The sequence below is a fragment of the Chiroxiphia lanceolata genome, chromosome 3 (assembly GCF_009829145.1).
Source record: "Chiroxiphia lanceolata isolate bChiLan1 chromosome 3, bChiLan1.pri, whole genome shotgun sequence".
Classification (NCBI taxonomy): domain Eukaryota; kingdom Metazoa; phylum Chordata; class Aves; order Passeriformes; family Pipridae; genus Chiroxiphia; species Chiroxiphia lanceolata.
Window position 1 is genome coordinate 66619974 of NC_045639.1, and position 26685 is coordinate 66646658.

Here is a 26685-nt window from a genome sequence, read left to right on the forward strand (position 1 = left end):
ATGTCGGCGGCGGGCGGTGGTCCCTGCGGTCCGGGCGCGGCCGGGCCGGCCCCGGGCGGCGGCGGCGTGTCCATGTTCCGCTGGCTGGAGGTGCTGGAGAAGGAGTTCGACAAGGCGTTCGTGGACGTGGACCTGCTGCTGGGCGAGATCGACCCCGACCAGGCCGACATCACGTACGAGGGACGGCAGAAGATGACGAGCCTGAGCTCGTGTTTCGCGCAGCTCTGCCACAAGGCTCAGACCGTGTCCCAGATCAACCACAAGCTGGAGGTGAGCGGGATGCGGGGCCGGGGCGCATCCTCGGGGGTACCCGGGGAGGGGACCGAGCCGTGCCCCAGGGCAGCGAGAGCCCGGCCGGGTTTCTTCCTGCCCCTTCCCTGCGAGCGACTGGGGAAGATGAACCAGGCCCCGTGCTTTAGGATTCGGGCCTGGCCGTGACGATCCTCCCTCTGGGTTTGGTTGTTCCAGCGCAGGCATGGAGCAGTGCGTGCCAAAGGAGTTCTCTTGGATGTGGAAAACAGGAGTCTTGAGCAACAGATGCTGCTAACTCGTCTTCTGTTGGCATTGAGTCCCTGGTGAGCCGAGATGAGAGGACACAGTCTCAAGCTGTGCCAGGCAACGTTTGGGTTGGACATTAGGAAGAATTTATTCGCGGGAAGGACTGTTTAGACATTGGAATCGGCTGCCAGGGGAGGTGGTGGAGTCACCATCCCTGGTAGTGTTTAAGGAAAGACTGGACGTGGCACTTTATTGCCATGGTCTAGTTGACAGAGTGGTGTTCAGTCATAACTTGGACTCAGTCTCAGAGGTCCTAGTGGATTCTGTAAATTTGGAAAGCCTTTTTTAGGAAAGGGATAAAGACAAGATCGAGGTGCTTAAAGCTTAGTCTCAGTAGTCAAAATGAGGACATTGTTCCTCCTTACAAGTAAAGAAAACATAAAAGTGGACGGGGGATGGACTTTGACAGGTCCTCTTGTCCCTTCACACTACAAAGCAGATCAAACAGCTCTCTGCCAAGCTTAGTGACTGAAGATAATAGCAGAGGTCACACGTTCTGTCAGAAGAATAGTAACTGTCCTTCCTGTTGGAAAGTTTTCTTCATGCCTGATCCAGAGTTTCAGTCAGGGTGGGAAGAAAGAAGCACTAGAGAGAGCCAAGCTGTCTGGTGCTGATGCTGCTGAGAGGCAGGGTCCTTTGGCTTCTGCAAGAACTGGAGTGCTCTGGAAGGAGATTCTCAGAAACTTTGTGGTCATTTTATATCTGTTCAACCTAAGCATCTTTGGTTTAGTAAGTGTTGTCATTTGTCTCGACCTTAACAGGCAGGAATATGAACTGCCTGCTTGCCTTTCAGTAACGTATTAGAAGGCTGTTGATGTTTCTTCCTCAGTTACCTTTTCCCTGGGCTAAAGCCCTCTAGTTTCTTCAGTATCTGTTGGAGGCCATACTTTTTAAAGCTTTATTTATTGTTCTACTAGCTTGTAAGTATATAGGAGTAACGGGGGAAATTCTGAGAAACCATGAAGATACGTGCTTTGTAAGAGGTTCAGTAGACAGAATTGCATTCTTTCAGGTTTTTGTGTCACACTTATTATAATAAAGGAATTCTAGAGTCTTCAAGCAATCTTCTGAAGGTATGCCTTTCAGTAGGAAGTAAGTAGATCGGCTTTGATTTTACTCAGGTTTCTTCTTGGTATGAAGACATTGTAATGTAAAAGAGGCTTAGAATATTTCAGAGTAGAGCAAAGAATTGGTTAAACTAGGATTTTTTTTAATCACATTCTTTATTTCAGCAGAATGCTTACTGTGGTGATGTTTATGTTCTTCGTGTTTATGTTGCATATATATACACCATCAACCTATGCTGTAGCCTTAATTGTATAAGTGTAGTAAAATAAGATTTGTGAGTAGATAGATAATCAGTATTTATTGCATATTATGCAGGAATGGTGGGTTTTGTGTACAGACCTGTAAACCAGGTGAGTTTTCAGGATATTTTAAGAGAATGGATTGGTGCTTGGTGCTTGGTAAATATTTCTTTGAAAGGTTGTTTCAAGCTTAAATGTTTTTAAAAGAAATTATATAACTCAGAACCTGAAAGATTTTGTATCTTTAAGAAATGATCAGGGGCACCTAAAGAACTGAAGATCTATACCTAAATCGAGAGCAAAGGAGCACAGTTGTTAATAATTAGCATAATTATTGTGTATATCTATGTCTATGAGGTAATTGTTTGATAAAAATGATACTGCTAGTCTAGAGTGAATGCTTTTGAAGTGAATAAAAAGTCTTTTATTTTATGGAGTATTTTTATTACTAGGAGTAATATTAGGCCTTATACATATAAAGGAGTTTTTTTCTTTCACGTAGACCTTTAGAAGATTTTAGTATTGCCTTGAAGGTTGCTAATTTTAGGACTTCATGTTTATTGAAGTCATAAACTTGAAATGAAAGCTGCCATTTAAAATCTCCAAAAGATGGAGCTGCTCTGTTTAAAGTGAGTGTCTTGTCTTTTCATGTGCACAGATGTCCAGTGGAAAGCCACAGTGTCCAACATGAAGGGTACAGTGACGTATTCTGAAAGAAATCACTAAATTTAATACTGGAGCTTAGGATGTGATCAGTGACTTGTTTTTTTTATAATGCAAGTTACTGTATTTAATGTAAGTTTTAAGATTGTGGTCATTTCTTAGTAACCCAAAATTGTAGTTTTATACTACTTGTACTTTTTAGACAAAGCTTTCATCACATTCATAAAAATGTCATCAGTAAGAGTTTACTTAGGTACAAACACTTATTCAAGCCACTAAGATCCATCTTCAGAAATATGCCTCTGTTTGAATTAAAATAATACTTTGACTGAAGCTAAGTTTGATTAAACTTACTCTTGCAGCTGCATTTGCCTGATCTTGTCTTACTGAATGACTGATACTATTTCATAAAGAAAAATAACAAAAAATTATGAATATTGTTCTATTGTTTGTGGATTCCGTTTCCTTGACCAAAATTGTTGGGTCTTATTATAATATTACAGGTAAGAATAAAGAAATGCAGTTCAGGCTTTAATTTATCCACTTTATCAGCTTAATATGCATTCTCTGGTTCGTACAATTGGTTTTAAGAAGCACAGCTTAGTTTGGTGGATGGAAGCTCCTGCTGTAGGACTTTTCAAAAAAGTTTTCACCATCTTGGTGTACTCCTACTGCTAGAGAGTTGAATCCAGATAAAATACTGTATGAGGGATGTTCCTGAATAGTGAAAGAGGTGTTCCAGGAAGATGGTAGTTTCCAAAGAGGCAACCATATGTTGGCAATTCAGGGGTAAGTTATTTTTAGCAGGAGCCTGAAGGTATGGCAGATGCACAGGGGATGTATGCAAATAAATTTACTGGTGCATTCGGTTGGTGAAAGTTCATAAACGTACTACTGTGCTAATAACATTTGCAGTCTTAAATTAAAACTAGTGGTATGACAGGGAAGGAGGACTTGTTTTCATGATTTTCCTCCTGGTCACAGTAGGACAAAGTTGAATTAAGTAGCTTATCACAGCTTAAAAAAGTGTTAGGCAATAAAAGCCACTGTCTTTTCTGAGATCAGCTTCACTTCATTATGAAAAAATAGCAAAGTGTATCTTGATGGAGGACAGTCAGGGCCTCAGGCTTTTAGAACAAAAGGAGATGACAGCCATTTTAAAGGAGATTTTTTTGTGGTGCTCTGTCTCTTGGAAAGCCATATAAATCAGCAGATGCAGGCTGGGAGTCAGTGTGTGAGATTTCAGTAGATATTTAATTGAGAAGCAGTTAATAGGCTTTTGTTTTTCCTGTTTGACTGTGACTTGACTATGGCGTTGTCTGAATGTCCATTTCAAAAAGTTCCATGTAGTGCAGTACTGTAGAAATAAAGTTAGTAGGTCAGGGTGCCAGTGAAGACTGAGCTTGACTTTAAGTCTGGCATTTTGCCAATCTGATTCTGCAATTTTAAATGAACAAGCTAGAAAGGAATGTCTGATGGAGCACACCCTGTATCTTGGCAGTTGTGTTAAGGCAATATACATGCTGAAGTTAAAGAAAATATATATGTCTAAGAAGTTAATTACCTGTGTAGATTTATGTCTGTGATTAACTTGGAATAAGCAGGTTTAGAGGAACATATTTCTATAAGCTGAATTCTTCTGTAAGTAACTCCTTGCTGTTTCAACTAAAGCATATGTAGAATAATGTAGGTAATATATATGTATGTATATATATAAAAATTATATATAAACCCTCCCAATGGCAAACTGAAAAAGCTACATGTAGGTGGCTTTGTGTGTGTGATGACTTTTCATACAGTGTGTGAGTCTGTCTTATGGGGCGCACTGCAGAGTTGTAGTCCTGCTTTGTTGTTTGATAGTACTTCTTAAACCAAGGTAGGACTTTTCACCTTCTTAGGAAGGTCTGTTTGGATTTTTTTCACCCTCTCCCCTTTATCTTGCACTAAGAAATGCACTTGTTGAAGACCAAGATATTTCTTTGCCCCATATGAAATATGTATATAAAACTGGGAGCATAGTTGCAAGAACTTGTTAGTTTTTTTTCACATTTCATTAATATTTCTAGTATTTAGGAAGGTGTTATTTTATTAATTGTACTTTTGACTCTTAGTACTTTTTCTCTTTTGGATAGAAATCTGTTGGTACTAGACAGAGTGTGGTTTTTTGAAAAAACATTTGAATGATATTTGATCCAGCTTATTTTATATCCTAAAATGTGAGCAGTTTTCACATATTCAGGAAGTGGAAATATGGATTTATATGCATTTTCCAGTTGGCTTATATGCTAAATTGTCATTAGTTTGATACATATAACTTTTATCAGAATAATTAAGCCCTTTTAAAGAGGTCACCTCTACTTAATTCATATTTTCCTGTATCAGAAGCCGTGGAATTCTATGCGAGTTGAATTAGTTTACTTCATTTTCAGTCTGCATATAGAAAGGGTTTTCCTTTTCTCTGTCTCGTTTGTTGGGAGTTGCCAAAGAGAAATTGAGAGGGAACCAGCATTGTAGTTTATATTTCATAGTTTTATTTCCTGAATTACATTGCATAGCTAGTATGGCTTTCAAAATAATGGTGATAATAAAACCACCAATATGGTTTCTAAGAACAGATTTGTGTCTTCTTAATAAACAATCAGAAGCATGGGCAACCTGACAAAAAAAGTCTTTGTGAGGCAGTCAGAAATTTGTCACTGGCAGTGAAGTGTACAAGTAGTGATTAAAAAAAAAAATAATTTCTGCTTCTGTAAGTGGGTGTAAACAGAATGAAACAGTCAAATACAGAGTAAAACAGCAGCAAGAAACAGTACCTAAAGCAAAGTGAAAACCGTAAGAGATTGCTGCAGTAACAGGTATTTTAATGATAGAGCTGAAAAAGGTCAGTGACTGGTGTATAAATGTTGGTTGATGTATCCGTTTTTGTAAATGGAAACCAAATTCTTAAGATGCTTTACATGTAGTATTATGATTATCTTTTAATTGTTGGGAGGAAAAGTGTGCAAACAGTTATGGGTCCAGAACTAATCTTAAGCAGAGAAGATAAAAAAGGAGGAATGTTGTTTTGCATCCTTTTAATTTGCTGACCGGTCTTTTGAATGTTTTGTCAGGACCAGAATAGAATCTAAGAAACAGAGAGGTTAATTTGTCTCATGTGCTTTGTAATCTGTATGAGACATAATAAAAGTGGATTAAATTTATTTACAGTTCATTTGCGTCTTCAGTATCATACACTGCATTTTTACCAAGACTACTTACATAGCTACACTACTGTAACTGTAGTGTTTATTTAGGGAATCAGTAATCATCAATTTTGTCATTCATGTTCTTATTAGGCACACGATAAAGACCATTTTATTAAATTTAAAGCTTTAGCTAAAAATTTAAGTCGTGTCCTTTTTGGGGTCATAATAAAAATGAAATAAAAACTTTTAATATAATTAAAAAATTTGTCAGTACAGTCTTTTTGAATAATTTCTTGAAACATTGGCATCATTGACAAGTGGTAAACATTATGTTAAACCTGGGGGGGATTTATCATCAAAAATTATGGTTCCTAAGTGAATCACCTATTCAGAAACATTTTGGACAGTGCTGTCACATTGTTTAGTTTTGCAAGGAGCACAGTGAGATTTATAGGGCTCTGATCTGTTTCATGGTTTCTCGTTCAAAACAGTCCATTAAACCTAATAGGGATGTGTGAGACATTGCAGTAAATGTTGTTTAGCAGACAGGGAGAACCAAATAGTCAAGACTGAGGAAGGGTAGAGTGTTCTTGTCTTTTGGAGAGCTGTAGACATGGTGGTGAAGTGATGCTGGTGAGATAATGGAGACAGTCCTTTTTTGTAGCAGTTAGAGAAACATAATCATTAAGAGCTTCAGCTGCTTCCCATCAGGGGGCTGATGCAAAGTTAAGAGTTCCCCCTGAAAACTTGGTAGTATGTGGGTTATGTGGTTCATAACTGTGCAAGACAGGCTCTGTTGTTGTTGAACCAATGCCACTTGGGTGTCTGTGAGTGTGTTTAGGCCTCAGGCTGTAAGAGCTGCAGCTGTTACATCCTGAAAAATTGTTTTCTGTCCTGCATTTGTCTAATGTTATGGGAACACTTAGGAATAATGATTTCGTTGTTTGTAAAGCATAATTAGGGATTTTTTAATTTAAATGACATTTCTGTCTTTAAAAAAATGCCCCCAGAATGAAATGCTATGCAAATATGCTACTGTCATATTTTGATATTTATATTGCTTTTTTGTGCATATATGGGGGCATAAGCATTGTAGTATGCTCTGTTGTGTTTCATGATCCCAGTTCCTGCAGCCTCTATATCAGAAAGTTAATAGTCCTGATCAGGAGTCAGTGTTGAAATGTATAAACATGTATGTTGGTAAACTTTTTGGAGTCAGGTGTAGATTACATGAGGACATTCTTCTGAAGAAGTAAAACCACCTCATATACTTGATTTGTCTGTGAATTTTGATTTGATCCCTTGGCAAGATTGATAGGGATCTGTCCTGTAAAATTAGCTATTAAAAATATGTATATATAGTGAAGGTGTTTTATTAGTAACAGACTCAAGGGAGCTTGGAAATCTTGTGCCCTGCTGATTTGTGGGGAGTGATTTGTCCTCATGGAAGTGTTGAGCACTTTCTCAAGTCACTAAAACCTTCTGATTCAGGCACTCCCCGTTCTCTCCCATGATCTGCGAGTTTCCACATCACAGCATCCTTTGCCTTTTCATCTACCTATGTTTTTTGGTTAGTTGGCTGGACACAGAGAGCAGCTCAGTCTCCAGATCAGAACTGCACTTGTGCTACCCAGACACCGGGCTGTTGCCTCCTGTCTCTGGGTAGATTAAACAAATTAGCTGAAGATCTGACTCGCCCCACTTTTCCTTCTGTGAGGGCACTAGTCCCTCATTCTTTACTACTAGTAGCTGTTTTGTGCAAAACTTGTATGTTGTAGGAACTTTAATCATGCACACCTTTACCTCTTTAACGGCTTTGTTTGATTCTTGAAAATTAATTCAGTTCAAGAGGGAAGGAAGGCAAAATAGGGAGAAATGTAGACATAGAGATAAAATGATGGCACTAGACTGTCTTGTTTAGGTAAAAAGAAATTCTGAAATTAAGTGCTGGCATTGAGAGATTATATGGTGGGAAAAATAATCTTTCACTTTAGAAAGACAGTTTTCAGACCTTTATGAGTTTAGAAGGCTTGGTATGAGAATGAATTAGGTGGACCCTAAAGGCCTGAAATTAAAGGAAAACTTTAAAGGCATTTGATGAGTGTTTGGCTTATGACTTTTAGTCACTGGAGGCTGGTAATATGATGGATAATTTTGTATGTGTCTGGCTTTTCTTTGCTGAAAAGTATGAGTTTTCTAATACGTGGATTATGCTTAGTCTTTTTTTGAGCTAGAAATTCATATACCAAAAAATGCATTCATTACACTTTGAGGGATTTCTGGTCTTCCTCTCATTTTTAGTTGGTGTGGTGAATAATGCCACTGTGTTGCTATTCAGGCCTATGGCCCACCTTTCCAATTCAGTTTGGCTGTATTTTGAGTTCTCCTCTCTGGGAAATGGATAAGTCATAGGTAGATTTTGTATCTATTAGCTCAAAGAAAACTCTTGTCCATACTGCAGAAATTCTTGTAGTGATAGCTCAGAAAATGAAAAAGCTTTCCCCAAAAGCACTGTGATTATTTTATCTAATGGTGCCATCTCTCAGTTTGCCTCTCACCCCTTGCAGCTGGTTTCCCTTTCAGTAGTGAGGGTTTGTTTCCTGTTGACACGATCTGTTAGTCACCATCATCCCACTGTCTTAAGTTTACTCTGTTTCTGTGCTCCCTCTGATGCTTTGGATCTGAAGAGGTTGTGATATTGCTGTATCTTAGTGCCTCATTCAAGCAGTGATGGGTATGAGCAGTGGTAAGTTGTGGTTTTAGCTGCCATCTGTCTGCTTCCTGTTGTGCACTTCTACACACAAATAGCTCTGCATTTGTGCTTCTCTTTATCTTACATTTTTCCTTTGTTTCCTTCACATATTTACATTGTAAATTGTTCAGGACGAGGTCACATTTTTAATCTTTTCAATGTATAAAGTTATTATATGATCTTTGAGTGTATCTCTGAGATCTTACAGAAATAAATAATTTTGGTTAGTTATTCTAATGCTCACTTTTCTATGAAAAGTATACAGGTGACTAAATGAGTATTTTTTCTGAGAGTTCAGACCATGATATGAAAAAATTATATAATGTGGTGTAAACTAATGGGAAATACAAAATACTTGATAAATCACAAAGTATGCCCCAAAACTGAGTAAATATTTAGTTAGCATTTCAAAACTCTTTTTCTGGTATCATCTATATGTTAGATTGTTTGGAAGATAAATACTGAGTTGTCCTATTTGGTGAATTTGACTAAGATCTTCAGTTTACTCAAATACAGACTTTCATGTGGAATTTAGAAATAGCTTGTGCCATAATTTGAAGCAATAGCTCTTTCTGAAATACTCTGGTTTTACTAGTACTTTGTGGAGGAGAAGGAAAACCAGGCTTTTCTCCCTGCACCACAATCAGATCAGATCACTCTTAAAAGGTTAGTTTGTTGTGGGGTTTTTTTTATTCCGAATAGTGAGGAGAAAAAAGGTAAGAAACCAAGAAGCATGTCTTGTGTACTTGACAGTGTATGGACTAGGGACAATAAGTACAAAGAATTAACAGTAACGTGTTTAATAATCATTGATAAATTAGAGAACAAGCTTGAATGAGGTACTTAGGAATAAGTGATGTCAGTAATGCTGTTCTTTTTTTGCTTAATGTTTTCCGTGCTGACTCGTTTATGTAACTTCTCTGAGTTCTCAGTCAGCAGGCAGTGCTTAACTGAAGCATTTTTCAGAGCACTTCAGGAAAAGTTGTCCGTGACAAGAGAGGTGGGGAAAGTGGAGAATTGAAACGAGCCTGACTTCCTTTAATAACTAAGAAACTTGCTTATTTTCTAGTTGACTTCAGTAAGTTTTGGCTTCTGTTGTAAGGTCCAGACCAGCACTTCTTATTGCCGTTGGCACCGAATTCCACTTACAGATCTTGGTCAGAGAAAAGTATCCATGACTTCAGTGAGTCAGAGACAAATGAGCATATCTCAAAAGACACTGACTTTGCCAACATATGTCAGAATAAAAGGCAAAAAAGAGTTGTGCAAATTCTGTCTCTCATGTCCTGTGTCCTTGATTCATCTAGGTCTAGATGTAGGTTTTCATGATTAAATCCTAGTTCCATGAACCACAGTCCTGTTGTGCTATTAGCTGCGTGTTGGCTGGGGCATAGGCACAAATGAGTTAGCAGAGAGAAACTAAGGTGTAACCTTGCAGTATGGTACTTGCTAATGAGTGATGAGTACTAAGCTGCACAGTTGGATACTGCCCAGAAGAGTTCCATTTTTGGCTGAATCAGCAAGTTAGAGTTAAAAGGATGTTATGAAAGTAAACACACTACCTTCTCTTCACCCTCTGCCCCTTACTGTTCCCCAAGGAAAGTTTGTGTTCTCTATTTGTTGTTTGATGGCTTTTCCTGAACTCTCTTGACCCTGAAGCTCAATGGTCTCCTGTGACTGGGTGTTTGTTACTTCTGCCCACAGCTGACTTCTCTGCAAATTCTAGAGCAGTTGCAGGTGACCATCAATATACATGACATTTCTCTTCAACAGTCTTGTTGGAGATTACATCCAAAAAAGCTGCCAGTGAAGGATTAGTGCAGTTGCTTGTGCAACATTAATTTATCCTTGTGTTTATACAAATTGAAATATTAAAATTGTATTATTTGGGACCATCTTTTTCTGTAGAACCCTTGCCTCCTGCAGTGAATGATGCTCTAGGAAGGAATGGCCTTACTGATAGTTCTTGTTCGTGCTCGTCATTTCCTCTACTGTCTCTGCCCCCTCTCTGTTTTTTACTGAGTAGCTTCCAAAATTGAATATAGAGCTGTTGAATTTCCAGCAGTCTTTCCATATGTTTCCTTTATAACAAATTGAGGGAATTTGGGTAAAAAATAGTGCTAGTAAGAGTAAAATAAAGGAAAATTAAATGAGCTGGCCAAGCAGAGAACGACGGGACTTCTGTGAAATAGTGTAAAGATTTGTCAGCCGTCGTAGAAGTGATCACAGGATTTGAAACCAGCTTTGCTGTGTTTGCATTTTGGAATGTCTCTTGTGTCTGCATCTGTACCTGGGGATAGATTTGTGACTTTTCATAATGTGTAAACAGATTATTTCCATGATGTATGCTCATACTATTTCTCATTTTGCTGTATTTATTTTCTTCTCTTTATTAAGGCTTTCCAGTACCTGAAGGGAGCCTACAAGAAAGATGGAGACTTTACAAGAGCATGTAGTAACAGGACAGGGGTGAATGGTTTCAAACTGAGAGAGAGTAGGTTTAGATTAGATATTAGGAAGAATTTCTTTCCTGTGAGGGTGGTGGGACACTGGAACAGGTTACCCAGAGAAGTTGTAGATGCCCCATCCCTTCAAGTGTTTAAGGCCAGGTTGGATGGAGCTCTGAGCAGCTGGTCTAGTGCAAGGTGTCCCTGTCCATGGCAGGCTGGTTGGAACTAGATGATCTGTGTGATCCCTTTCAACCCAGGCCATTTTATGATAAAAACAGCAGGACATGAATTTAAACCATAGGCCATATGCAGAGTACAATTTTTATTTTTTATTATGAGTTTGACAGTCTTTTTGTGATACTTTTGGAGCATCATTCATGCCACAAAACTGGTAGCTGTCATTAGTGCTTTGTAATTTGCACAAGGAAATAAATTTATTTCTTTTTTCCCCCACCAGAACTCTGTTTTGTCTGCCATTCTCTACTAAGTGAGGCTGGACAATATTAAACTGCTCTAATTTATCTGTTCTGCCACTTTACCTTTCTACGGGCATTTTGAATTAGAACAGATGAGAGAGTGTGTTTACGTGTATAAAAAAAGCAATAAAAGTCAGTATGTGAGCTGTGAGTACCTGTTAGAAAGGAGGAAGACATTAGTGGTCTTCTTTTTTTTTTTTTTTTTTTTGAGTAGAAGTGATATGTACCTTATGTAATAATAACAAAATACTCCTATTCAGAAATTATGACTGGGACAAACTGTGCCTTCATTATTAAAGTCTCTGTTGTCTGCTCTGTACCATATTATCACCTTTTATGCCAGTGATATTTTCTTTTGCTACATTAGTTCAGGTGTGTGTCTACTTTTGTTGGAGGATAGATAATCCACAGCAGAGAGACTGTAACAATGGCTGGTCACTGGGGAAAACAGTGCAGTTTTGTAAGTAACCCATTTCTCTGAAACTATTTGGCTGTGTGAAATTTAAAGTATCATCTTTCTGTAGAAGGCAATTTCTGCTTTGGAGTTCTGCAAGGGTTTACAAATTTTTCACGTTTTTTTGTTATTCTGGCAGTTGGAAGGTGGAAATGCATGCAGCTCCATTCCTTGGCAAAAAGTAAATGCAAGCCTGGTCTGTTGAGGCTCCACCTAAACGTGGGAACGGAGATCTTTTTGTCAGCAGCAGCAAACTGGAGGTTGGCTTGACCCATCTCATCAAATTGCACTTTAATTTAGGTGCTCTGAATCACCTCTGGAAAAGCCTACTTATGTCTGAATTACTCTGAAAGCTTAAGGAGACCGTCCCTTTAAACTGTGTACCTAATGTTAGACCCAGTAAGTACTCCCTATTGATAGTCAAATCCTTCCTGCTTTTTTTTCATTAACTGATACAGACGTTTTATAGCAGTGATTTATGTAGTTGAATGGGGTGAGCATTGCAACTTGCAACTTGATGTTCATTGTGAATTTGAACATTAGTATAATGTTGTTATAATACCCTGCTTTAATATGAGAGGGCTTTTTTTTAGAGTTGGTGGCTTTTCCTTTTTGCTCTTCAGTTCCAAATGTTTTGGTAGCAAAAATATGATCTGGGAATTTAGCTAAAAATCCCCTGAAATCATATTCGGGAGTGGGGTTTTTTGCAAATAGTAGCTTTAAATCTTATATATATGTATCTTGTCTTATAAAATGCTACTTGAACTTAAGGATAAAAGCAACTTGGTAAACTTGTTCTTTTATTCCACATATAAACCCTACATGAAAACTGGTTTTAAAATGTTTCGAAACCACTTTTTCAAGAGTTACTAACTGTTTTTTGTTTTCTACATGTCCATTCTAGGGACATGCTAATTTGTGGCTTCTGGTTTACCCACCTAATTTGCTCTTTCAGTTAAGCTGTTGATAATAGACCAGTTGTAAATAAGATTATTTGATTTCAGCATTGCATAAATAAATGTCATTTTGCTTTGATCAATATTTTTCAGTAAGATTTAATAATATTACAGTTTAAAATTGTGTTTACATTGGTATGGTTGTACACCCTACATAGGTTTAATGCCATTTCCCTGTTTTGGAGTGGACATCAGCATCACATGCTGTTATCTGCATGAGGAAGAACTCAGCTGTTGTTGCTTTTGGCAGTATGGCCGTTTGATGCTGCTTTTGTGGGTAAATTAATTTTGTGGCAGTTGGGGAGAAAATTCTGCAAATGATCCAGTGCTTAGGTTGTGCTACAGAGGAGGAGCGTGTGCTCTTAGCTGTATACACCATGTATAACATGTATGCACCAACAAATGATGTGTTATGTGTCATAGTTCTGGTGACTCTGTTTAGTCATTGCTCATTACTATGATGGATTATATCTTCACAGGCACAGTTAGTTGATCTGAAGTCTGAACTGACAGAAACGCAGGCGGAGAAAGCAGTGTTGGAAAAGGAAGTGCACGATCAGCTTTTGCAACTCCATGCTGTTCAGCTTCAGCTACATGCCAAGACTGGTCAGAATGTTGATTCGGGGGCTATTAAGGCAAAACTGGTGAGTGTGGTGACTTAAATCTAGGATTACATTATTCTTTTCCCTCTCTTGACTGAATTTTTTCACTGGAAGGTGTTAATTAAGCTGATTACAGATTTTCATGTTGAAAATGTTAACTTTTTCTTTTTTAAGTAATATTTATGGTTGGTTGTTAGCAGCCATTAAAAACAACATAAATAATGTCAGAATAAAGAATTAGAATTTAAGAAGTTGTTTTTACATAGTGGTTTTTTAAAGTAAAATAAGAAAATATTTTGGTGATTTATAGAGCTTTTCTGGAGACTGAAGTTGCAAAAGATAATAGTTTCCAATAAACAGACACAACCAAATTTTCACAGATCTTGCAAAAGCCTAAAGTGAGATAAGTTAACTGTTTTTCTTGTAATAACAGTCTGATAAGAGTAAGAGCGGGATTGGTTGCCATGCAGAAAGAGAGAGAGAGTAGATGGCATCACAGTCCCCTCTCTGTGGTCATTCTTTCTCTTTAAGAGTGCTGTGAATGCATGGATGGTGCAGTTACTACATGCAGCAGACTGTTGTAAAAGAACTCAGTAAACCACTGATAATTTTGTACGATATGTTTTTTAGAAACTCAGTCCTTTTGCGAAGCACACCAAAAGTTAACAACAACTAATCTGTGCAATTAGTTGGCATTGACTGGTAGCCAGAGCCTGGTCTGCCTTGTTACTAGCCACAGCACAAATTCAGGCTCTAACACTAAGACTTTGTAAATTAGAAAAGTAATGTAGTGTTGTAGAGATATGTTTTCTAACTGTTGGCACGAATCCAAGTCTATCTCTGACTGTTTCTAAAATTGCTTCACAGTTGGGTTGCAAATACCTAGTCACAGTATATGTGGAATATTAGATACTTCTGCTATTTTGTCCTGTTAATTAATGTACAGTAAAACACAGTAATAGACTATAAGGCTTAAAGGATGTCTAGCCTAATCACTGAATAACAGCAGTAACCCAAATTCTTCTGTTTCAGATCCAAAAGCTGTAATTGAATCTTCTTAGGGCTACACGCTTGTATATTCAGTATAAGAATAACATTTTCTGGATTGTCTGTACATAATTTATTCTGTACTGATTTATAGCTTAAGTATGATGAAATTTATTTAGAGCTGTTAATAATTCTTATGGGTTTGTAAATAAGCATTAGTTAAATAAATTGTAAATAAGCATTTTGTAAGTGTTAGGCTACAGGTTTACATGTAGCAAATTTTTTAAGTCAACACATCACTGTGAGTAAACGTTATTAGTTAGACTTAACTTCTGAGTGACATGGAGAGTAATACTTTTAACCTTTTTGTTTCTCTTTACCTTGTTATAAACAATTTCTAAAGATATATTAAATCTCCGTGCTATTGACAGCAGTTTTCTTTCCACAGGTGACAATAAATACATTTTACTCTACATAGTTTCAGATTTTATCTGTGCTGAAGTTGAATTTTATTAACAGCTTAGACTGATATTCTCTCCTTAATTTCCCTTAGTTTTTCTTTTTTATAAATATCAGAACTAGTCTTTGGAGTTTGCTTTACTTTGCCTTTAGGGAATCCATAGTTATGGATAGAAGCTCAACTTTAAACTCTTCAAGATAAAGCAAGCTGTAAAGGTCTGTGAAGGTAGAACAAGCAAAACTGAGGCTGCTGAAATGAGAATAAAATGGGAATTGTGATATTTGGGTAAATAAAAACTGTTGTACTGACCTTCTGGCAGTCAGAAAGCCTCTGAGGGCAAAGAAGTACTGTGTCAACAGAATATGTAATGGGGAAATAAAGTTCTGTACTAGTTGACTTCCTGCTTTCTTTGAGAGACAGACACTCTTCTTTTGTATGTAGACTCTTAGCATAAATGTATACGCTGTAATCTATAAATTTGTACCTAGTGGTGAACTAAGACATTTCAAAATGTTTATATTGCTAAACAGTTGATAACATTATGTAGTCTAGGCTGAATCCATTTTTAGGAGTGGTGAATCTCACTCCAATCACAGTAATACTTTCTTTGTAAAAATATGCAATTGCCTAGTTGAATTTTTTTCTTGAGTTTTGCAGTTGATATACCTTTTCTGATACTTCTTGCTGTCCTTTGTGTCCCTCTTGTAACACATATTTTGTTGTTCCTTCTGAAAGGAAAAAAATCTGTTATCTGCGTAACAGGTGTTATGGTGCAGAAAGGTTTTTTGTGATACCTTCCTGTATATTGCATTACCTCACTATTCTATATAGAGATACTTGGTATTTTAGGAGAAAATATTGGTTTTAATGCTACAATAAGGCTAAGCTTTTAATAACTTCTACTGCAAAATACCAAAATTGTTGCTAAATACAGTTGTAGCAGTGTGCTTGTTCTTTATGCCTTCTAATAAAATATGCAGTCTGCTGGTGAATGTCTTTTGGAGTAAATAACTTATGTTGTTGCATTTTCTTGAAGTTTCTGTTGCCTTTTTCTCTAATTATGGAACTCTTTTCTTCTGTCTTAAGTCTGTCCTTTCTGTGGATGAAATGGTAAGTATGCTGATTGCCAATTTTTCTTTATGTTTAAGCAATGCTTTTGTTTTGTGCAACAACTTATATGTTTGTTGGCCTCAGAAACTGGCAAAACAGATCTGGCTTGTTCTTTCTTCCTAACAGTTGTCAAAATGCTGTGTAAAGAATTTCCTTTGCATTTTAAATTTCTTTTCTAGATGTGGTGCCCTCTTTTCTAAGTCTGTATATGTTTTATTTATTATTGCTACAGCTAATTTGAGGTGATATCTGGAAACTTGACGTTGTGAAAGATTGTCCTGGCAGTATCTCAAAAAATGTGTTATACAATTTCTAAAGCATAAACACTGTACACATCTGTGAGTGTAATCTGAAGTATTTTGCATGTTGTATGTAAAAAAATCCTGTCAACTTTTCCTTTTTTTCCCCTTTTCTCTATTCGTTTTATGGGCCTGTTTTAATATGATGTACTGGCTTGTGTAACAGCCAAAAGCATATAAACACAATAATACATAGATAAGAAGACAAAGTGAAGCAAAGGTGACTTTTATCGTTCGGTTGTTCACAGTGATAGACTTGAGAGGTTTTTAAACAGTGTTTCCACTTTTATTGTCTTATATACTTTATTATCATTACTTAGTATTTGCTTTTTGAAAAGCCATGGGATAGCTGGTAATTGTAAGCTTTGATCTTCAACCTTGCAGTTGCATTTTTGGTTTAGTTTTTTTTTATGTTACCAACAGAAAATATGTTTTCTGTTTTCAGAACCTGTACCATACTATCAACACTAGAAAACATTATTCTGTAACTTCTTTGATTTCTTGAAACATTTTTGGGACTTTTGTCACATCTCCTGACATTCAAAACGAGATGTGTTCTTTCAGTACATCGTCAGAGATTCCGTATTGCAAACCTTTTGATTTTTTAAATTTTTTTCTTTTTAAATTCGTGTGGTGATCAGTTGGAGGCAGTCCAGAAAAGAATGGCTTCTGGGTGTGAAGCCATTTCCACCTCAGTCATAGAACACTAGTCATAGTAATGGCGAAAATAGCAAGAAAATACTTCTGTGGGATTGCATTGTTACTTGTATTTTAGGTCTAACATTTAAAATGCTTGACTAAAAGTGATTCTACTTAGAAATGTAACATTGGCTTTCTGTTTGAATTTAATTTAAATAACAAACCAAATTCAGAGAAAATCAATGGAAAATTTCAGTCCTGATGAGAGTGTGTAAGCTGGATACTTTGTATACATACAGTAAAATGTCCTGCATGAAATTTGCTAGTGTTATCAAATATCTTGGATTGCTTCAACAATTCAGTTTTCTGAAGCAGGTTGGAATATGTCTGTCTTAAATTCTAGTCTTTGTCTTTTTATATTTGTCAAATAAAAGACATTCTAAAAGTCAGTATGTGTACGAACAGGGAGCCTATCCTGTTTAGAACACCTTGGTGCGATATTGGCAATACGTACATAGCAAACAGGGGCACTGTACCTGTAGATGGACATTGCAGCTACTGTAAAACAGGTGTTATATCTGAACTGTGACCCTTCTCACTGCCAGGGTGTGTGGCAGAGACAACACAGCATGGTGGCACTCTTGAATTCTTGTAATTGCCCTTTGGCTACTGGCAGTAGCTGTGAATTAAAGCCCAAGACCAAAATAATAGTAGAAAGAATTGGTATGATCTTCAGAACTCCTATTCTTGAAAGGTAGATTAGTAAAAATTGTTGGTTTAGGAGTGATCCTGCAGTTCAGAAAGAGATTTGCTGAAGAGAGTCATTCTCACAAGACAAGCCCCAACTCAAAGACCAGAGACCATAAGTGGCTTTGTGTGGCATGTTTTCTAATGTGCATATGGGAATGACAGGAAGTGAAATGCAAGTGTCAAGCAGTCTTTATGCTGCTTCTACTGAGCACTATGCTAGGCTAACACGTACATAGGTGTTCTCTATTCATCTGTCTAACCTGATACAAGTATTTAACAGCTGAGGGAGATAGTAGAGTCCATTAAATTCAGAGTTGACTTTCTGGCAAATAGCTATAAATGCTTACATATATCTATTGTGAAAATAACTCTCTGGGAGGACCGACCTTGCGTAATTTCTCAAATGTGGTAATATTGACTATATTAGTGGTTTATATCCAGGCTTGGAACAGTGAATATCATATTCACAATTTGACAACAGATTTGTCTTGCCAGTTCTGTAAAATTTTGTATCTGTCCTGTTGCTTCTTTAGTAGCACTTCCTGGTTTTATTTGCTTAACAATGTAATTGATACAAGCACAGAGAAGAGTTTTTTTGGGTACTCTAAATGTCTTCAAAAATGCATTATGGTGAAATTAGTTTTTATTGCTGTTTGAGTTGTCAGCCATTTTTTAAAGGAAACAGTATTAGACCCTGTGTCTCTTCCATTTTCCTGTTTCCTATTTGCGATGAGAGGGTTTCCTCTCCTTGTAAAAGCAATTCAGAGCAAGATATGAAGATACAAGTAATCAAATGTGCTCTCCTTAAAGTAGATTTTGTAGATTAGCAATCTGAGCATACTAATTCCTTTTGCTCCAGTGCCCTAGCTATCAGAAAAGGTAATAACTATGCCGTTTCTATACATTTGGGATGGAGCACTGTGGGACTAATTTATGTTTCCATAATTCCTTTTTCAGAGCACAGGGCTTAAAGTGTGGTTTTAGTGTGGGTTTTGTTTTTGTTTAGTTTGTTTTGGTTTTTTTAACAAAACTATTTTGCACTAATTTTCCTTTAAGTTTGTCAGGGTGGGCATCTTTATGTGTAGAATGTCTGGCATTATTTATGTGGTCTTCGGACTCTTAATTTGGAAATGTCTCTGGCTGGACATTTCTCAGTTGTTTGCATGAAAACAGTTGTCATTTTAAGGACACATGGCCTTATTAAACGTTTCCTTGACATAATCATCATCATCATCATGATCAAATAGTTAAAGAATGTGGTCAAATTGAAATAGGAAGTGGCTTTATAGATACCCTTTAATTTTAAAAATAGTATTCTTTACCTTTGAATCTTCCATCTGCAAGACAGTAAAAAGTAAGGATGATATTTAGTCTACTTAAATTTTGCCAGCTTTTTAGAGGATAGTATGCAAACCACTAGCTGTAGTGCCAGAGTCCATGCTTTCTTTTTTTTTTTTTACTGCATGTCCTGTACGCAGGAGAATAATTTCAGTTTGTGTATGCAGAAACAGTAAATGCTCTTTCATTATTAACTTGGATAAAGGCTTTTCAACATATTTTTCCTTTTTTTTTTCTCTTTCTGCTGTTGTAAAGGAGAGAGAACTTGAAGCTAACAAGAAAGAAAAAGTGAAAGAAGCTCAGCTGGAAGCTGAGGTGAAGTTGCTGAGGAAGGAGAATGAAGCCCTTCGTAGACACATAGCGGTGCTTCAGGCTGAGGTTTATGGAGCAAGACTAGCAGCCAAGTATTTAGATAAGGAGCTGGCTGGAAGGTATGTGAAGTCAATCTGCATCCCTTAGCATGAGATGTTCTTTGTTGCTGTTTTCTTCCTTTGCATCCGCAGAAGCAGGTTCAAAGTTAAGACTAGGTAAGAAAAGTCTCATATTTCCAGTTAATTGAACAAAAGGTAGAAATAAAATCCCCACAGTTCTTGCAGTAGTTGCCGCACGACTATGTGCTGTAGCCACGTGAGGTGTATGAGTCGTACAATGCATTGATTTTTTTGGTTGTAATACAGCATCTTGTTTTACCCTCTTTGTCACTCTGTAGGGTCCAGCAGATTCAGTTACTGGGCCGAGATATGAAAGGACCCGCTCATGACAAGCTGTGGAATCAGCTTGAAGCAGAAATACACCTTCACCGTCACAAAACTGTTATTAGAGCGTGTCGAGGTCGGAATGATCTAAAACGACCAATGCAAGCACCACCAGGTCATGTAAGTTGAAAAGATAAGCCATTCCTCCATGATTTCCACCATTTGTGGGAAACAGACACAAGTTACTTCACCTTTGTGATTATTTTCACTTTAATTTTGTGTTCTTTCAAATGTCACTTGTAAATGCGTAATTCTTCTGTATGCTGAGGGACAGTTCCATGCTGAATAGCGTGTCCCTATAGATGACAGGAAAGATGATACAATTCCTTTGACTTACTGGGGAACACCCAGTCCTTCTGAAAACTGAGCCTCTGCTATGTGTGTTTATAAATATAAATTTAACAGCATAATTTTGTAACCTGTGTTTTGAAATGTGGAGCTAACTTACTTACGAAAAACAAGAATAACATTTTTAGGATTAGATTGAACTGAAGTCAATTTAAATTTTTTTTTAAAGACCACATAAATTGACACTATAAAATAATTGTTTGTTGGTTTGGTTTCTTTTTTCTCCTCATAAAGGTACTTTTTAAAACTAAACCTTTAAACAGCATTTCACTGTGGGTATCTTAGAACTCACCCAATGTGGCACATGTCCTGTTAATCACCCCAGTGTTCAGTGCATAAACCCGAACGTTTTCAGGAAAATGCTTTACTTTGATCTGTTCTAAATACCTTAGTTGGTCAGGTGGGTCTTACTGCTTATGTTCCTGATTGCATACAAAATATTGGTGGACAAATATGTGTGTGATTTTAAGAGTGTGCATAATGGTGTCAGTGACTTAACAAAAGCAAAAACCAATACTTTGATTTATTTAGTCTGGCATTTAGTTTTGTGTTCAATGGCTTTTGGTTTGGTTTATTTTTATTACAGTAAAAATAAACTTGAGCAAGCAACCTCTTCATTGGCATTGTATTACCTCTTCTGTCATTTGGTTAGTTACAAGTTGAGTTTACATCATGTAACATTTTAGCAGTGATCGGCATTTCTTCATGTAGTCCCTTTATATTTTTAGTATGTGGGCGATTTCCTTCTTTTGAAGTTAAGTTCTGTGTTGTGCATCATTCAGCACTAAAATAATTTAAATAATTACTCTCATCAGGGGTGCATGATGGAGAATCTTTTCTGATTTCATACTGTTTCTGTAATGGAGCACTGTAAGTTGTCCTGCCTGGAGCTAGCCTAAAACTCTGTTGCTCATCCAGTGTCTGTATATAATTTAAAAAAACCGAAATGCTGAAACGCATCAGTTTTTGGTTCACACATTCATGTTTGTGCTATGTTTGTTTTTTATCAAACTAGGATCCTGATGCCTTAAAGAAGAGTCAAGGTGTTGGTCCAATCAGAAAAGTTTTGCTAGTTAAAGAAGACCATGAAGGCTTAGGAATTTCAATCACAGTAAATATTTGCTTTTATTTTCTATGACACCGAAGTCCTATTTCTGTAAAATACATGGATCAGTAAATGTATTGTTAGAACATATGAAAAAAACATACAAAAATCCATAGCTATGGTCACAGAACTTGAAGACACATTTTGATAGATTAGAAAATAGGTAATTGCTACTTTATGTCAAACTTATGATTTTGAGGTTTAAGGTATAGACATTTGCCAGTGGTGAATTTCAGGTGGGGTAAGTGTGTAGAAGAGCAGAAGCAATCTGAGACCTGACTACCAGACTTTAGCTGTTGTGATTATAACCTTTTTTTTCTAAGTATATGTGTTGGCATCTCATACCTAAAAAAAGCTGTATAAACTTTTTACAACACATTTTAAAAATTTTGACTGTTATACTTGTATTCTAAATGTGAATACTGTTTCTTACAAGTCAATATGGTGCCTGATAGGCTTTTTTTAATGAAGTTTTCAGCTTTTCATCAGCTTGTATATGATTTTATAGTGTTATTAATATTCAAAATTGCATCCTTTGACTCTTTGAGTACATATTTGAAATATTCCATTCTGTTGTGGGGAGAAGAATTAAAGGAAGCATTGCATGTGTTCTTCTTAAAGATTCTTTTTGTCTGAAGAATAATTTCTAATTTTCTAAAATAGAAGTTGAAATAAGCACTTTAGGAGCAATTACCTGCATGTTGATTTTATGTTAAAGGGCATCTCAGTTTATTAAAATACACTTTTTTTTTTCTTAAATAGGGTGGGAAGGAGCATGGTGTTCCAATACTGATCTCCGAAATCCATCCTGGGCAACCTGCTGATCGATGTGGAGGACTGCATGTTGGTGATGCTATTCTGGCAGTAAATGGAGTTAATCTAAGAGATGCCAAACATAAAGAAGCTGTAACTATTCTTTCCCAACAGGTCAGTTGGGATCTGTTATCCGTAAGCACGTTTAGGTGCTTCTTGTGTTCTGCCTGTTGAATTACTTTGAATTTTTCTGTTTACTGTTAAGCACAGTGTAATTCCAAGCTGCAGTGATTCCTGAGGCTGTGTCACCTTACATTTAATCCTCTTATGTCTTGCAATTTAAGGAGGAAAATGCTGGGCCAGTACTGGTTCAGTTAAACGCATGTATTGGCTAATTCAGTTAGGCTGATGGAAATCAGTTACATTGCCCCACAGAAATAATTCTTTAGTGACATATACACTTCAGTCTTTTATGACTGAACAGCTCCAGCCAAACAGTGTTTCTTTGTGGTCTAGAATCTTCTTCCTGCCTCTTTCAGACAGTTAACAGGTCTGTTTAATTTAGCAGGCAGCTTCCTCATTAGAAGTCACTGTTTGAAATATACTGGAATATATCTAAGAAATTCAGATAATTTTGTAAAAAAAATGCAGCTTAGCTATAGAGCTGTACTATTTTAGTCAGTAAAAACTTAATTCAGATATGTTTCCAAAATACTCAATTGCAAATGTGTTTACAATAGTAAATGTGTTTTAGTAACCTAGCTCATCTTGGTAATCCTATTAGGTAGCTGTGCAGTAGTAAGTAAATTTGTAATTTTCATTGCATTTCAGAGAGGTGAAATTGAATTTGAAGTAGTGTATGTTGCTCCAGAAGTTGATTCGGATGATGAAAATGTGGAATATGAGGATGAGAGTGGACACCGTTATCGTTTATACCTTGATGAATTGGAGGAAGGTGCAAATTCAAGTTCTAATAGGAAAGATGCAAATGTGGATGTCAAACCTTCACAAGGTAAACCTTCTAAAATGTGTTACATGCAGTTTAATTCTCAATATGCAAACCAATTTAGGGAAAACACTGGTTTTATATTCATTGTAAAATTAATCTACTGTTAATTCAATTAACCTACTCATAGACTGTCAGCTCTTCTGGTTGGTCCCTCACTCTTTGGCCTGGTTTACTTAGATACACCTGAATTAACTGAATTAATTTATGGATTTTTTTCATGGTCATTTTTTCCAAAGGTTGAAATTCAAACTTATTCCTTTCTTTTCCTGCCTCTGGTCTGGGAGTAGTTAATGCCCCATAACACGTAATGTTGTTGGCTTCTTCAGATACAATTGTTATGTTAGAGAGGTAAAGAAACAGTTCCTGTTTTCCTGACATACTACGTTCTGCTAAAAAACTGTTAGCTTTGAGTAGTCATTTAAGCACACTTTCTAGTTTCTGAAATAAGGATCACGGATTTGTCCTTCCCAATATTGCTTCACTTCCTTAAATAAACTTTCTTTTTATCTTGCAGTGTTTGATAAGAAGCCAAGTATTGATGGACATGAGAATGGAGACCTGGGGAATTCAGTTGAAGGTTCATTAGAAGACACTGCACCCAAATTAGCCCGTTCTGCTGAGTCTTTATCCTAAAAACAATCAGTCAAACAAAAAAATCAACTGGACAAATCCCATCTTTGGGAGCAATTGATAATCAATATTGACTGCTTAAAGTTGCATATACTAGAGTAGGTTGTAAAAGGATGATTAAATGTCAAGAGAACTGTATTACTGTTGCCTGGAAAAAAGGCGGTTACCTCAGGGCTTCATTGTGAGCAATTCTAAATGTGGAAAACTGTCTTTTGCGTGACACACAGTAGTTACCTAACACATGGCATGTGAAATGGATTTCTTTTAATAATAAAAGAGTAATCCACCAAAGTGTGGAATTTCTAAAATTGATAACCTCAATACACTCCACTTTTAGTCTCATTGATGTCCCTAAGGAAGTAGAATAGTATGTGGCCAGCTTCATTTTGACCCTTTGATGTTTTAAAGGGACAACTGATGTTAAGTTTGGTGCTTAAACCGTAGAAGGATGAGGGGGGCAGATCAGAGTTTTATTTGAGCAAAGACTATCAAAACCCAAATAAGCAGTGGGTTACTTGCTAATCATGATCTTTCAGCCCATGATAATTTTATAACTGAGATTTTTGGAATTGTTGTTTTAATTTAAATTCACCACCATATTACAGGGTTCTAAAGGTGAAATTAGTTTAAAAATTACTCACAATTATGTGGGCCCTTTGGTATTTTTTTTCTGAGCATCATCAATGTAGTGTTTGGTTTTGAATGGATATGGTTACTGCTAGTGGAGTTGGTCATTATTAGCTTTACCTTACGAAATGCTCAGTGCTTTTGATGAGTACTGAACATACTAATTCCACATTAAAATAATCCTTAAAGAAGTGGAAGTTGAGTGCACAGTACTTTACAGAAGGTGCTCAGAATGATACTGTGTCTGGCCCTATCCGTGTCCTATTAACTTAAAATTGTCTTACTGTTGGAAAAAAATGTTACTGCCTTTGTGAGAGCAGCGTATCTTAAAATTGTTTTTGATTGGTGTACATCTAAAGGCCCATGATGGGGCTGCAGACAGCAATGTTGAGGACAGTGTCTTGACCAGTTTCTCATACTCCATTTGTAGATCTGTTGGTGAAGTGCAGCACACTCCACAAACAAGCTCTACATTGTCATCGCACTTATTTCAGCATGCAGTGCTGTGTTTCCTGCCCACTTCTCTGCAGGCTGTTGAACTGTAATGTGAAAAGATTTTGTACATTGAAAGAGGAACTAACGTGAAAAGACATCTTTGCAAGAGTTACTGTGTAGGATGTACATACGTAAGAAAAAAACTCAAAGGCCTTTAGAGTAACATCAACTAATCTTATGTTCTAAATTGTGATGTAGAACACAGTTACTTTGTCTCTCCTAGGAGCACTATATATATATATGTTTATAGAAAAAAGCCTAAAAATGTATATACTTTATTAAAAGATTTTGCTATTTATAAATCCCTTAACTTCGCTATTTACACGATAGTTTTGTGTGTGTTTACGTGCGCGCATCAGTTCCACTTACTCAGTGGTATAACATTATTTGGTTCATTTTTTATAATAGTCTTTGTCATACAGCATACTGTTGAAGGTTTTTAAAATAGTCAAGGCTGTACAGTTTTCACTGAACAGAAACTAGTATTTAAAAATAAAGTTGTGTGAAGAAGAAACAGGTCCCCAGGCATGTTTCTTTTTCTGAAGCTTCGAAAACTTGAGGACATGTTGGCTGTGTGTTAGCAGATGAATCCACTGCCAGAACTTTGCATCCAAATTTGTGTTTTTTCCCACAGCTACTCAAGCAGAGTGTATTCTGAAACTGTATGTAGCCTGGAACACTCAATGTCCTATCTGTCAGGAGGGATAGTTCAAAGCTAAGTAGTGGTCATTTTGTCCTTGAAAATCATGGCTTTATGGAATCTTGCTGCAATTCTTAGAAATTAGGCTTGTCCAACCAGTTGTGTAACTTTTTAAAAAGGCAGTAAATTTACCTGTACAGTTTCCCTTTATTTGAGGGAAAAGTGAAATTTTTAATTTATTTGTTCTTCCTTACTTCTCGGCACACCTATTTTCCATTTAATGCATTTGATCAGTTTTAGCCTGAAGTGGGGGAATGTTTCTAGAGTTATTTTCCTAACATTTCTTGTCCACCAGTTTTACATGATGTTGTACTCTCTTCTTCATCTGCTAGACCCTTTTCTCTGCTCTTACCTTGTCTGTTTTTGACTATATATGAGATCAGCTAAAGGAACATGACTAGGAGTAGATGAATCAGGTAGCAATAAATTATCATCAGATTTCCTTCCTGACAGTTTTTATAATCTTTGTTTAGAAAGTCTTGAATGGGAGGATTTTGCTCAGACACTACAGTCTGTCTCCATGTACTCTGTACTTCCTACCAGCTGATTTAACATGCTGGTTTATTTGTAATCATACTGAGATGCTTAGAGATTAATATTTAAACTGAGAAAAGTTTTGCAAGTTGAGATTTCCAGATTCTGTAGATAAATGTGTGTTCTTCCCTGTGTCAGTAACTGGAAGACTCAGTCCTGCTGATTCCCAGGGGTTGAGTGAGTTAGACTTGGAAGAATTCCTGAGGGAAGTCAGTGTTCAGACGTCATTTTTATTTTTTAAAGTGTAAAATGGTTTACTTGTGTGTGCATATATATTTTTACTTAAAAAAATAAAATAATATTCTAAAGATAATTTTGCAATTCTTTTTTTAGTAGATAATTCCTTGCCTATTAAAATTTTCAGTGAGACAATTGTGTTCTAAGCTAAAGGTGGACAGTGTTCGCATCTGGGACCTCTGTTAATTAAAAGCATGTAAGATAAGGAAAATGCTTTATGGCAATAAATTTAAATCTGATCAAAGGCTGTATGTAGTATTTCCTTTGTAGAAGTGTGTTCTTGGCAGTGAAGATGGTTTGTGTCTGTCTCGCTATATTTTAACCCACAGTTGTATCAGACAAAATTAAGGTATTTATTGTATTTGTCCAAACTTAATTACATCATGGGTTACTCTCATTTCTGTAGCAGATACAACGTTTTCCAAAAAATGTATACATCTCGTTAAGCTGAATATAATATATTTTTATTAGCCTGCAAATAAATATACTCTTCTGCATTGCAGTGA

General features: G+C 36.6%; 1 protein-coding gene across 2 annotated transcripts; it reads left to right on the forward strand.

Moving 5' to 3' along the window:
• On the forward strand, nucleotides 1-26685 carry GOPC (golgi associated PDZ and coiled-coil motif containing). 2 transcript variants are annotated; one of them, XM_032681557.1, is made up of 9 exons: nucleotides 1-270; nucleotides 13281-13445; nucleotides 15937-15960; nucleotides 19242-19417; nucleotides 19696-19861; nucleotides 21105-21200; nucleotides 21957-22121; nucleotides 22779-22959; nucleotides 23471-26685. In XM_032681557.1, exons 1-9 carry the CDS (start codon nucleotides 1-3, stop codon nucleotides 23587-23589), a joined length of 1362 nt encoding a protein of 453 aa, XP_032537448.1. In that variant the 3' UTR covers nucleotides 23590-26685. The 2 variants fall into 2 exon arrangements, with proteins under 2 accessions (XP_032537448.1, XP_032537449.1); XM_032681558.1 differs by lacking the exon at nucleotides 15937-15960.